Here is a 13959-nt window from a genome sequence, read left to right as displayed (position 1 = left end):
GGTCTTTACTACTGTTTCGTCATGTTTAAATATGCGTCATAACTTTTGCTTGAACAAATGCGAAAGGGTTTGCCACACTAGACAGCCATCCTGTACACGATTCGAGAAGATATTTCAACAGGCCCGTCCAAATAAAAGTATTACCATCTTCGCAACGGTATTGAGCCTCAATATATTTGGGTGTTCCTTTGCATGGTTCGCCAAAAACCTCGCTGTTCACCTCAACCGAACACTCAGATTTATATGAACATCTGAAAAGACAAAACCTGACCTTTATTTTATTTTGCCCTTTTTCCTTTTTTTTTTTTTAAAGCACACACAAGTCAAAAACACAGAAAGTCCCCTCTAAACACGGAGTCCCTTTCCGTGTCCTGAAAAAGTTTCGGTTAAAAATGCGGGTGCCTGAACCTGCATATTTTCATTTTAAAACCTAATTGTGACCACTATCTCGTTAGATTGATTTGGTTTTTTGCATCGATTTTTTGCACGCACACTGCCACTGGCATTTTTAACCTTTTAAAACCCAAAGCTTTATATGATGAAACCCATGTGATTGATGATGATTATTGATCTGATGAGACCAAAGGCTAATTAAATTACCTTAATGCACAGTAAAAATGCATTTTTTAAATATAAAAAATGAATTGTTGCAAATGAACATTTCGCATTAAGTAATCGATTTTATATTCGCGGGACCTTTGAAATGTCATGCTGTTAACTGCAGACAACTGGAGGGCGAAGGTAAACACTTGAAACGGGCAGAACAGGCAGCGTTATTAATGAGTGAGAACAAAGGGAGGAGGCACACTGTTTTTACATTATATTAAGCGACGAATATCCCCAATATGCAGTCGGAAAATTCAACAATATAACATACAGTACTGACAGTAATAAGAAGCTCTAAATTACCACATGCCATCACTGTAAGTGAGGGGTTTAATTTTTTTTATGGTTTTTACAATACACACACAACATTAGATTAGGCGGGATCGTTATTTGATTATATGTCAATTTCCGTTAGTATATGAATACACGAGAAATATATACCTGTAGGCTGACAAAATATTTTTCTAAGCCGGTAATAGTATCGAGTAAAAGGTTCACATGAAAATCTTCTCGGGTTTGCCGAGAGATTAAGTCCAATTAAAACTTCTTTAAAAGTAATTATGGCACAATTTTGTAGAAGGCAAAGTTTGTAATGAACAAAAAACTGTTTCAGGCACCTTGCATGCCATGTGGAATAAAGCAGGTAGAATTCGTGACAGTTACAAAGCAAGGACTCGTACTAAGCCACCTTTAAACATTGACCTACGTACCCACAGGTAAGCTAACGCCCTTTTAATATCCAACTCTGCTCGACAAATATCGCACTCTACATAATGTACTTTCATTATTCAATTACGGCTCGTTAACAAAGACACAGGGCGATTATTAGATGGTTAACATGGTATGTTTGAAAATGAAGGTAGATATGCAATAAGTTCGAGCCAAACACTGTGTTACAAGCGAGTCTATTCGGTCGCGTTGTAGAAATTCTCATGTAACATTATTATATGGTAGTAAAACAGAAATGCACACATAAACCCAAAAAAGCGATTGTTTGAGTGACTTGCCTGGCATGAAGGACTCTCAATGACTTCGGTGACATGCAGTTCACACTCCAATCAGTGTTACCGTGGTCGTTGCAAATGGTGATCGAAAACCTCCCATAATTGGCTCTGATTAGCTTGATCAGTTCACCATCCTTGCATTCAATTTTCAATGTTTTCCCTTCACACGCGTACGCTGTTTCATATCGGTATTGTTCTGCAACAAAAAACTTTGTTAAATAAATGTTATTACCTTGGAAATATATACTAAGTGTGCCGCATATTGTGCGCTCACTAGAAGATTGTTTCACTTGTCGTGGGCAAATAGGTTCATTATACTTCGAAGGTCGAGGATTTGTTTTACCATAAGTAATTTGCTAAAAGAGACAAAAGGGAGTCGCTTTGCAGAATTCTGCACGTTAAAACGTCTCTTCTAATAATCATGATCGACCGTGAAGGTTCACGTGAAATACGGACTACCTACTTAATTAAAACGATTACGACGGAAACATTATTATTTCGACAAATCGAAAGCAACAATAGCGAGTCCCTGGTTAATATTCAAAAAGAATGCCCTTCGGTATGCGTCGCTATTCCGAGGAATCGAAAAACTCCTGAACACCTATATGTTTTCAATGCATTAGTTTTCCAAACAGGTATACCGAATGCCCTGATTACCAGTACCCGTTTTCTGTTCGTCGATTTCATTTCGAACCGTACTTTCTTGGCCGGTACTTCGTCCGATATGCGACTTTGTCTCTCGTGTCAGTTTTCTTTCTTGAACCGGTCTAAAAGGCAGAACACCAACTGTTTCTTCACAATGTTGCCGGTATGCGAAGCGATATATACACTCGTGAAACGTATGTAGTTGCACAAAATGTGTATCAGATATGAACCGTCAACGAAATGTAATGTTATTATTTTTTGATCGAGAAGGACGTTTTAATTAAACCTTTTCCACAACGAGGCCTATTTTGAGTTCAGAATTTAATAAACTACAGCGATGGAAAATTTATCACGTGTATTCGCAGATATTCGGATAATTAATTTGGGCACCAGATGAATTGATACGAATGCTTACTTTGGAAGATATTGTTTATATCCCGTTATATTTCACTGTGCTGACCCGTATTTATCTTGGAACTGAATCGAGACAGTTCATTTCATACAATTCAAGAATAATGCCTTCTCTTGATGCTGCCTAGGTCGGTTAAATGAGCTTGAGGATTTGTCTTAAACTAGCTATGCCAATTAGCTCCAGTAGCAGGGGCAGAATGGATATTAGCCTCAATTAGGAAAATTATGATTTGGACGTGTTTCACTTGCTAAAATATGCCATTTCGAAAATGAAACAGTGCACCGCCAGTCTTCGTATTCAGACTCTAAATTAAGCTAAAACACATAGATGTATGCGAACACACACGTGAAGCTTTTAGAAATAACCATACCCTTGCGATGTAAAAGTTTTCCTTCTACCAACTGGAATTATGGAAGGTAGGCACCTAATTTGATGTAACGCCGATGACTAGTTAGCCAGGATGCATTATGAAAAAGGGCGTTGAGATTTTAAAGATAAGTGTGAAAGTTTCACTTCGCCGGCCAACCTCGTGTTATTAAGAATAATTTTATTACACTTAAAAATGGAAGCCTCAACAACATTCCGAGCGTTACCGATGTTTCTGCATGAAGCAGCACACCGGTCGGAAACGGCAGTCACATGTTGCCAATTTTCTTCGATTTACTTCGAAACCCTGAAACTCTACCATTTGTGTGTAACCATTTATGTACCCCATCAATTATAATAAAATAAATCGAATCTGGCCCGTGTTGTTTGTACACCGCGTGTCCCTTCACAGGTTTAACGACCGATGTAAAAGGTAAACAAAAATTTGATTAAAATATTTCTTTGGCGATTCAGCAATGCTTGGTTGAAGATTAATTTCAAATACAGTGAGCCGAAGATATGCACCTGCTGTATGGGGATTTCGTAAACGGTAACAGACTTGTGTAAATGAGGGAAACGTCGCTCATTTAAAGGAGCGGTTTCACAATGGAAAGAGACCTACGAATTATCGAAAAAGACGAATGAAAACGAAAGCTACTTTTCCATTGCAACTTTTTTTTTTTGTAAAACTCTATAGGACAGTCTTGGTTCGTTCTATGACCCTCCATTTGGCAAGAACGATCATCAGCTTTTTTTTGTGAATACGGTATTGCCGAGTTTTTTTTGTCGATTTTAAGATGATGACGATGATGGTACGCACGTAGCTTTTAATTCCTTTCCTTATTATTTTATTAAAAGAAACACTGAAAATATCGAATAAATTGCAAAGTTCGTCTCAAACATGATAGTTGTCAAACTTTTTGTAATTTTTACAGATTACTGAGTTTTCGATTGTTCATTCAATATCTTCTAGAATTATACAATGGTATTATAACATTCTGAAAACCTCTCGACCTGACAAATTTGATATGGGAAAAGTGTTACATTTTGTGCCATAATGATCCAATTGAAGCAGAACATCAATGAAGGTATTTACCACTGGCAGAATACAGCCAAACGAGCCGCAACAAACGGAATAACGAAAAATGAGCAGACCATGTAATATTATCGGTTACTGAAAACGTAATTTTATTTTTTTTTTTGACATATTTCCCGAAGCTGTTGAAATATTTTCAATTCTTTGTGATTGACACTTAACTGAGTATTAAATCGTGGAATTTCGTCATAATTTAATCGACTCTGTATTTCATACGACGTAGCCCGAATTGGTTACGCTGTGAGAGATACCAGATGCCATCAAACGGGTCGTTTTGAAGAACTATAAGAAACTCATATCTGATTAAAAAATTGCTGTAGCTTTTACCTTTTTGCTCTAAAATGTGAAAATGTTTCGAATCGTAGGACCACTGAGCGCGTTTATTTTTACCAGATAGTTCTTGGTCGAGTCAAAATAATTTTTGAACATAAAACATTGTAAGAAATAATTTAGAATTGTGCATGGTAAATACGTGAATTCTTACGGACGCCGTTTAGTTCTTTTGAAATTTCGGAACGGGTTTAAAAACATGTTTCCATTTAAAACGCTCTATTTTACACCTTTAAAGTATAATAATAACAATGGCATTAACAAGTGTTTACATAGCCGAAAAGGGTTTTTTTAAAACTCTTTTCTAAAAAGCTAAAAAACGATATGATTGTCGTACGAATTTATGAAATTATCATTCATTAGTCGAAAACTAACGACAATACATAACTTCTAGATACGTTAATGCATTCTACGCAAAAAGTGCTCTCATAAAGTTTTATTCTCAATATGAATTTCGACTCGGTTAAAGAACTTTTGAGCGGAGTTGAAAATGAAGTGTTCTCATCTTTTCAGTATAGAACGTTGCTATGAAATGTATTAAATCTTACCAGCAGGATAAATGCAATTTAACGATCGTTTTAACGAATGTGCCAAGCATTAAAGATAACATTATTAATGGTAAGTTCACAAGTAACGAATTTTAATGAAAGCTCACAAATACGTATAGACATCGGGTTGGTTAGAGCTGTTTTTGATCGTTAAATTTCCGGTTTCTATCAATGTAGAGGACATATTGAAATACGTAAATTCAAACACTGAAAGCGATTCTTTACGATTCGCTAGTAAAATGTTGCTGGTTAAAGAAACTTCGCTCAATATTTCTTCAGGTCTAAGTCCATCGCATTCCTAATGCATTTTGGAATTATTTATGCAAAGCTCTCTGCTACCTAAAAAGACTCTAAATGTGTTATATTTGTAGCTGTCTCTTTAAATGACTCCATGGAGGCCGCAGTTAACTTGACGTATACGTAATCTCAGTTGCTACAGAAATAAATAGGCGAAACCCAGTGTAATGGTCACTATTCTGCATATAATGTAATGCGGGTGTTTAATTTTCACAAGTTTTTGTTATGCAAATTTTTTTAGTATATTATAATAATGTGTCACGTTTTCTGGAATATTACACATATTACATCAGGTAAAAATATTAAAAGTGCTTAATTAGTCGTTCGTTTTGTAAAATTTGAAAATTTCAGACAATTTTTGATAAATCATGAAGGGTTGAATATTAGGCGTCTAAAACGTGTACTAACCGAAAGCCCATTAGAAGCCAGTGTAAGCCTAAAATTAACGTTGAAATTTCCATAAATACATTAGTAGCTGCCTATATATAACGTTCGCAATTTCATAGCCGAGATTCAGCGAGCGATAACGCCTCGAAAAGTAATAAACCGGATTAAAAAATATTAATCACAGGAAAAATATGGAGAAACATTAGTTGTGTCGTAAAGGGCTATTAGAACAGTCCCCCACTTTCGAAATTAGAAATGAAATAGGAAGTGTACTTGTCCTGCCTTATTCTTGGCCCCTCGAGTGCGCTGTAATTACAAATACTTGTTGTGCAGGAGAAAGGGACTGTCAAATTAAAAGTGTGAAGCTGTGTAAGAAGGATTGAGTGCTAAGTGATTTTTGAAGGAAAACCAATGATTGCTTTGTCGAGCAAGAATGTGCGATACAAAGTTTGTAGGATTTACATTGCAGATAAATGATAATGTTCGGTTTCGGAAAACCCAATTCCCACTGAATTGAATTTTCGATAAATTAATTTTCGTCAGGAACTTTCTGTAAGTGAAAAGTTTAGTCGAGCGATTCATTCTCTATCTCCTTAAAAATTATTCATCCCGTCCGGAGCAAAGCTAAACTTTTTTCATATTTTATGTCACCTTTTGTTGGCCAAACGGAAGTTAAAGTTGGGAGCATCCGAACTCCGTTTTTTAAACATTACTCAATACTATCGTCTTATAAATCTTATCGAAAATGTGTAAAACTCCGGTGAGTCACGAGACAAATCCAAAGGAAACAATTTTTAAACTTACTACCAGTCTATTTTTCACGGAGAGCCAAGCAATCAAATTTTATTTTAACTTTCATGCGTATAGTTCTTCTTTGCTATGGTGAAATCCAGCGAAGTTCTTTTGTCCCCATCCATCTAAACCCTTCAAACAATTTAAAGAGGTCCATTTAACGGCGTCCTTTTTTAAGGCCAGATTGAGATTCTTTCACATAAAAGCAACCGTTTGAAGCACTGAATTGAAATAGCTGAACAAAGCCAGCGAGAAGAGGCTTCCATCTAAATCTTACTTTAGCTACTTCTCTATGAGAACATAATGCACTTTTATCCTTATGCGCAGGATTTTTGTATTGGATTGAAATATGATTTGAATCGTTCTTTGTAGAAAATATGTCGCAAATATTGACGCGGTTGTGTTTAAATTTGCGAAAAAATTACCCAATGTGTATTTTCCCAATAAACGTGAAACTGCTACAAAATTGCATTAATATTAATAACTGTTAATAATGGCTTCGTCTGCTCAAACGATTCAATTTAAATGTAATAAAGTGATTAACATACATTTTGGGGTAAATCTAGCATTAATAATCCTTTATTCGGGCTGTTAGTGATAGGTTATTCAGATATTTGTGTTTAACTGATTTATGTTGAAAGGAATGTGATTTCCGCAGAAATTTTGCAGCCAATTTATGCCAGCTCGAAGAATAAATACGTACTTGATATTCCGTTATACTCGTATGTATTTTATAGCCTGTATCATTAAACTAATATTGCATTTAACTTTAACCCATTTTTAGTTATTCCATCGGTGGCGCAACAAAAGCAATTTGTGGTATATAGCAAGTTGTAATAACCAATCCAATAATGTTCCCCGAATTTAATAATAATAATAACAATAACAAAATAAATTAAAATATGCCCACGGTGTTCGCCGGTCGACTTGAACTCACGCTACACGTAAGAGGCGATACGAGATTCTTTAGGTTTTTTTTCACACAGTGAACAGATACAAACGTTGTGTAACATTACCCGATAAATAGTCGAGATTTTTTCGAAAGGTCGCCGCCATTCAATTAGTCACTGCGGATTTGTTTGCTCAAAAGGCCTTGACATAATATGCCTAATAATTTCATAAGTATCAGTTCGCTACATACTGCGAATAAACAATAGATAATTATTCTTGTAATATTTAATGCCGCGGAGGGACTTCACAATTTATAACCCATCCCGATGACGACAGAGGCTTCACACAACACCTTACACTCATGAGCTCACAGTAACGTGTTGCTTGTTAAGAAGAGCGCGGCATTATGCAAAAGTTATTTATAAAACTGTGCAATAAGTAGTAATTAATAACTGACGGCAGACATATTGAGAATATTAAGGACGCGCAACAGAGAGAGAGAGAGAGAGAGAGATTATTTCGCACATTTTGAGAAATTTCTCTCGTTTTTCTAGAATAGGAATCCGTCACAGACAAGCTGCGGAATAAATTTATAAATATTCGATTTGGAGAACCGATATTATTCATTAATTAAACCCAGAAAGCCGCAATATTGAGTAGATCTAAACTCCCTTCTGTAGTTGAAAACTCCGGTATTCATGCTGACTTACCCGTAACTTTTAATAAGACAATAAAATAAGCTACTTAGAGGAGATATTTACAATTCTGGCATTAAATGTGAAACTTTAAAGCGGAACTGAAACCAAGATTTCCATTAATTAATAATAAAATTCATACCCACACTGTGGAGATTTTTGCGTAGGTTAATTTTCATCAAAGTTTATTTTAAGTTTGTATTAAGAGAAGGTGTTAGGTTCTGTACGAACCTCCAATTGGAACGTAATTACCTGAACATTCTTTGATATTTTTGGTCGAAGTCACGAAAACGGTTTGGTCGTCAAACGTTATATTCGTATTGAAAACTTCTCTCTCGCAACACGTATATTCATGGCACATAAATATAATCGAGTTTTGTCATACACAGAAAGATCATTGGTTAAACCTTCCAAGAGTCAAACGGTAAAGGTCTGGCGTTTATACGACTCTATATGGTGGCGATACATTTTTGCGGTTTGTTGACACTTTTCCATTAAGGCGGTGTTGTTTGAATGCGAAACGGCTAATAGTGATAAAAGAGCGTCGAAGACCGTCTTTGTGCATCCGTTAACACTATAAAGGTTACATATAAAATCTACAATAAAATTGTAAAAAGACTAACAGCGAGAAATTTATATCTTTAAATGAGGTTCTACAAGCCGATTACATCCCGACGTTTATATTTAACGAATATTTATACCTCGCTAAAACGGCAAGATAACCGTAGAAATCCAAAATTGGCCTTTTAATAAGCTACCAACCGTAAATATTTAGAATATCGAATTTCCAAGTTACCATAAAGTAAAGGATTTAGCCTTTGGTGGCGCATCTACATAACTGAAGAAATATACAATGCACTTGTTTTCCAATTCGTCAATCCAGGAATAAAATTTAAATTTACTTGCCGTATGAATATTTTGTTTCAATTCGTGCTCAAAGTGAACCAACTTTTGTGTACATGTTTTATTTATTAAGCTATCAGAGAACGGAGCGAATAAATGCTCTATGATCTTTTTCAGGCGTTCGATTTGAATAACCTCTTCATCTCTGGAACCCTTTAAGCATATGCAAATATTTTTGCCATTTTTTCGCTCTCAATCTTCAGACTTGTGACAGCTGTCGTCTAACGATTTAATCGCATTTCAACAACACCGAAGCGCATTTTCATGCGTCCACGAAGGAAAATTCTCTCCTTCTATGTCTTAGCTTATCAGCGGCATAATTTCCTAACTTTGTGACATTTTTTACGGCGAGGCCTCGCTGCTGCGAAATAGCTCATTCGATTACTTCCTAATAAATTGCGGAGCGATTCCAAAAGTGAGAATTGTCTAAATTTTAAGACCGAGGGCCCCTTCAAAATTAATATAAAACTATCTGGGATTAAAATTTCCAATGAACGGGGGGAGCGATTAATGTATTCATGGAAATTTCAATGCTAATTCCCTTTGGATATTGCCCTTAATGGATATAAAGTCGATCGGATTTGGAGGAAATCTTCAGAAAGTCCTTTGCTTGGCTGCGCAAATTACCAAAGTTTTTAAAACCAAGTCTTACGTATCTATTGAATGGAGAATTACTGGCTTAGTAGGTACTTCTTCCAAATGGACCCCATTTTTGTTTGTTTTTAGATTCCGCGAGGATAGCTGAAAACATCCTAGGAGACGGGTTAATACAAATGACCTTTACGCGTTGCCTTTTGATGCGAAGATAATTTATCTAACTTTAGTTCTAAACGGCATTTATCAAGATGGGATAAAAGGACAAAAGCGGGTTTATGTGGATCAGCCATCCAAACCTTTCTAGCGCGATAACACTTTCAGAAGCATAAACTTGGCCGTATGTATGTATATGATGCACTTTGTAATTTAGACATAAATTAAATCAGCGACACATACGTAATTGGTGTGAAAGTGTCCAGAGATCCGTATAATTCTGGATGCATTATCCGATTATGATGCTTAAATGCTTACTCAATGCTTTTATAGGCGTTTTGTCCCATATCTGGCGTCTGTGTCGCCCGGATTATACTTTCATTCTATTCATTTACACCCTTTCAATAAGCCTGGCATTATTGTGAAAATTGGAGCAGAAATGCAAACTTCTAAAGCTTGCGGCAGGAAACAATAATGTATTCCCTTATTCCTGCAGAGGAAACAATGACGTACGCTTCTGAAAGGAACTGATCGATGATTGACATCACTCAGCTCGAGTCTTATTTATACAAGGATTCGAATTTCGCCATAAAATCTCTAAGGAACACAACTGGTATTAGAAAATATATTAAAACCGGCATATCAAAGTATTAAGCTCACGTCCGTAATAACCCGGGGTGATTTAAAAATATGCGGCAAGTAATCCCGATTTGGTCTTGAATGGTCGTGGGTGGGTTCGATTCGGGTGTCAAAAGGCCGAAAGCGACGCCAAATGCAGGGGAGAGCGAAAAAGACCCTTTTGCCATTTTCGAATAGATATTTGGATGTACAATCATTTGGCAGCTTGTCTCTGAAGTGCAGTAAAATCGTGACAGTTTAATTACCTAAATGGACTGCCAGATCGATCAAGACTTTTATCATGTCCAATTTTATTGAAGTCTCTTTTTCGAACTGATGCGAATAGCAAATGAAACCTGGATTTTTCTCACTTTTGATATTTCCCTTTTTGAAATTAATAATTTACTTAAAAAACGTGCCAGAGATACATGACTGCCATTGATAGATATATTTTCGTCCTGCCTTTGACAAGTACCGAGCGGCGATCATTTAATCTAAGTATTTTATAGGCGTGAATTGTGAAATTAATGGTTAGTACATGCAGTTGTATCCCAAAATGCTTTCGTGTGTAGAGGCAAGTGAAATTATTAGTTCACTAGACATACAGTGGTGGCCATAAAAATAGGACCACTTCAAAAATTTCAATTTTTTATTTTTATCAGTAAAGAGATAAAAAATTAGAACAAAAAAAAATTAGAATACATTTAATAATAAAGAAAACAATATACAAAAATATAATTTAACGAAAAATAATTAAAAGTCTTCAATAAAACAATAAAAACAAAATAAATATGTGGGCATAAAAATATGACCGGTAAAACATTATCAAAAAAAAAGGAAGAAAAAAAAACGAAATTAGCAATTTGAATATGGCCTAATGTTTAATATTTCGTTGCTTCTCCCTTTTGGACAATCACTGTCTTCAATCTTTTAGGCATTGAACTTATTAAACGCTGGCAGAGCTCAACAGGAATAGCTTCCCATTCCCGTTGGACTACGGACCACAGTTCTTCTTTATTTTTGACCTGATGACTCCTCACAGCAGCCTTAAGGTGTACCCAAAGATTTTCGATGGGATTCAGATCCGGCGATTGTGAAGGCCATGGCACAACAGAAATTGCTTCATTTTGAAAAAATTGTTTCACTCGCCTAGCCGTATGTTTCGGATCATTATTTTGTTGATATTTCCAAATTAATGGCATTTCTTCCGAAGCATATGATAGCATAACATTTTTCATTATTTTAAGTAATTCCTCTTGGTTCAGGATTCCTTTTATCCAATAAATAGGACCAACACCCAACCAAGAGAAGCAACCCCACAATTTTATATTACCACCTCCATGTTTAAGGGTTTTTAGAGTATGTTTTGGAAGCAATTCCTGTTTTGGTGGCCGCCTCACGTACCGTCGACCATCCGAACCAAACAAATTAATTTTTATTTCATCCGAAAAAAGAACATTTTTCCACAATTTTATGTTATCATCTTCGTTTTCAAAGCGAAGATGATTTTTCGCACATTTTATTCTTTTTAATTTGTTTGTTTTCGATAACAACGGTACCTTTCGAGCCACTCGGCCATGTAAATGAACTTCCTGCAATCGTCTTCGGGTAGTTCTGGAACTTATTTCCAATTTTAGGTCCTTTTGAAGTTCTTTGGAACTTAAAAAAGGTTTTTTTTTTGGGATTCTCGCTTTATTCGGCGGTCGGTCAAAATGGTTGTTTTCCTCTTACGACTGCGATTTTCTTGTTGTTCTTCGTGTTTGAGAGCATTTATTGTTAACGTTTTCGATATTCCTAGTTTTTGAGAAATTTGACGCAGGGAATTGCCCTCATCTCTAACTGTTTGTATTCTAATTCTTTCAGTTAAAGAACAGTGGTTTTTACGCCCCATTTGTTTGTATATTAATTATTAAAATGCATCAAAATGCTTCGAAATAATTAATTAGACTTACCTTTCAATTGCTATTCTAATGAATGAGGAATTATGAAAGTTATTAAAAAAATAACGAGCTTTTAATACACCGGTCCTATTATTATGACCACCTTAGTTTTGACTGTCTGAACGAAACAGGGGAAGTACAATTCTAGTATAAGGTAATTCCCCTGGTTTCTATTGACACACATAATTACCAACCTTGTAGAAATTTAGAACCCTATTTCGAACGAGATAGAATGACTTTCAATAAATTTTTCTCCATATTTAAAATTGAACCAGTAGTGGTCCTATTTCTACGGCCACCACTGTATATCAGGAGACAAACACCTATGATGCAAGTACAAGGTGTTCATTTTTCTTTGCAAATGTGGGATGTCTCGTGGGTTATTATCGAGACATACGATTTACGCAATACTGTGTTAAATTTTTTGAAAAAAAAAAGAAAAAAAAAAAAGAAAAAAAAAAGACAGACAGTAAACTAACTAACATCTGCCGACAATCCTTCTATGAATCTAACATTTTCTTAGAGCAAAACACTTTTTTACCCTATTACCAACGGTTATCAGATATTTATTCAAACTGCCGCAATCGTTTATTTGCAACTTCTTGTGATTCATAATTGGACCCTAAGAGGTTTGTAGTGATTTGATGTAAGCCTAACAGGCCGCACAAGAACTCAGATATTTGAATATAAAGCAGCATCTTCATTCAAGGCTACCACTTTTGACATTTCGGGCTGTAATTGGCACGAAATAATTATGATGCCACATACATAAGTTGACTAGAGTTTAGACTTTTCACTTAAATAAGTAATTGATAAAGTGCACTTCTCAAAAATAAGAAGAATAAATAGAATGAAGGAATAAACATTTCGTGCCGTTAGAGAATGAAATTACCTAGGCCGATGGAAAAAGGAACAAAACTGGGTAGATTCACATTTTCATACGAGCAAAGGAACGGCCTTAGCGGCAGCAAATGACCACATTAACACATGTTCGTTCTTTAAAATTGCTCCAATTTTTGTTTTTGATCGGGTTGTTCTCGCTAGCCAGTACTTCAGACGTCCGTCCGGTTTTCAGATTTTGCTCGAGGCCAGCAGCTACCTCACACTTTGCCGCCATATCATTATACACCTATTCCTTTTTATCTTTTCGCCTTTTTGTTGGAAAATAAAAAGGCCTATTTTTTGTTTTTTTTTTTTTTGTTTAGGGTACGTTGGATTAGCCAGAATGCGAGTTGACATTAAATGTGGATGAGAAGTTTGTAATGCCCCAGCGACCCAATTTTCGGAGGTGGATGAAAATTAAGCGGGTTAATAAAAATAACGAGTAAGGACAAATCGATTTAATATAAGCACGTAGGCATAATGGATGTTTTACGGCCCATAGCGCAGCACTTTGGCCATCGCGTTATGCGCTCCACTAACTCAAATTCGCATTTTCCGCAAAAAACTGAATACGTGCCAAAACACTGGGCTCCAACTTTGGGGATTATACATTTTACAGTGTAATGGAACAATATTGGAATATTAAGGCAAACGCGATGATAAACAGCTCCAACTTCCAAACAACTTGAATAAAATTTAGTTCTGTGGACAGCAGTACAAGAACTAAATTGATTTCTGTAACTAGTAGCAGTTTAGCGGACATTAATATTAAAATTAGAATTCCAGACTGGAATTAG

The 13959-nt window shown here is 35.7% G+C and overlaps 1 protein-coding gene across 7 annotated transcripts in view; it reads right to left on the bottom strand.

Moving 5' to 3' along the window:
• Nucleotides 1-13959, bottom strand: part of LOC136350531 (latrophilin Cirl-like) — a 69714-nt gene that overhangs the window by 15040 nt on the left and 40715 nt on the right. For 5 of the 7 annotated variants that reach the window (XR_010734167.1, XM_066302331.1, XM_066302335.1 and 2 more), the window contains exon 3: nt 1614-1806. Coding sequence is in view for 6 of the 7 variants with exons in the window: in XM_066302331.1 (XP_066158428.1) it covers nt 1614-1806 (193 nt within the window). In the remaining variant the exon portion in view is untranslated. Of the gene's footprint in view, nt 1-144; nt 252-1613; nt 1807-13959 lie in introns of those variants that run through there. The other 2 variants (XM_066302333.1, XM_066302336.1) reach the window with 2 other exon arrangements.

This window comes from Euwallacea fornicatus, chromosome 3, assembly GCF_040115645.1.
Source record: "Euwallacea fornicatus isolate EFF26 chromosome 3, ASM4011564v1, whole genome shotgun sequence".
Taxonomy (NCBI): domain Eukaryota; kingdom Metazoa; phylum Arthropoda; class Insecta; order Coleoptera; family Curculionidae; genus Euwallacea; species Euwallacea fornicatus.
The sequence above is the reverse complement of the archived record's forward strand: the minus strand, read 5'-3'. Positions and strand labels throughout refer to the sequence as shown.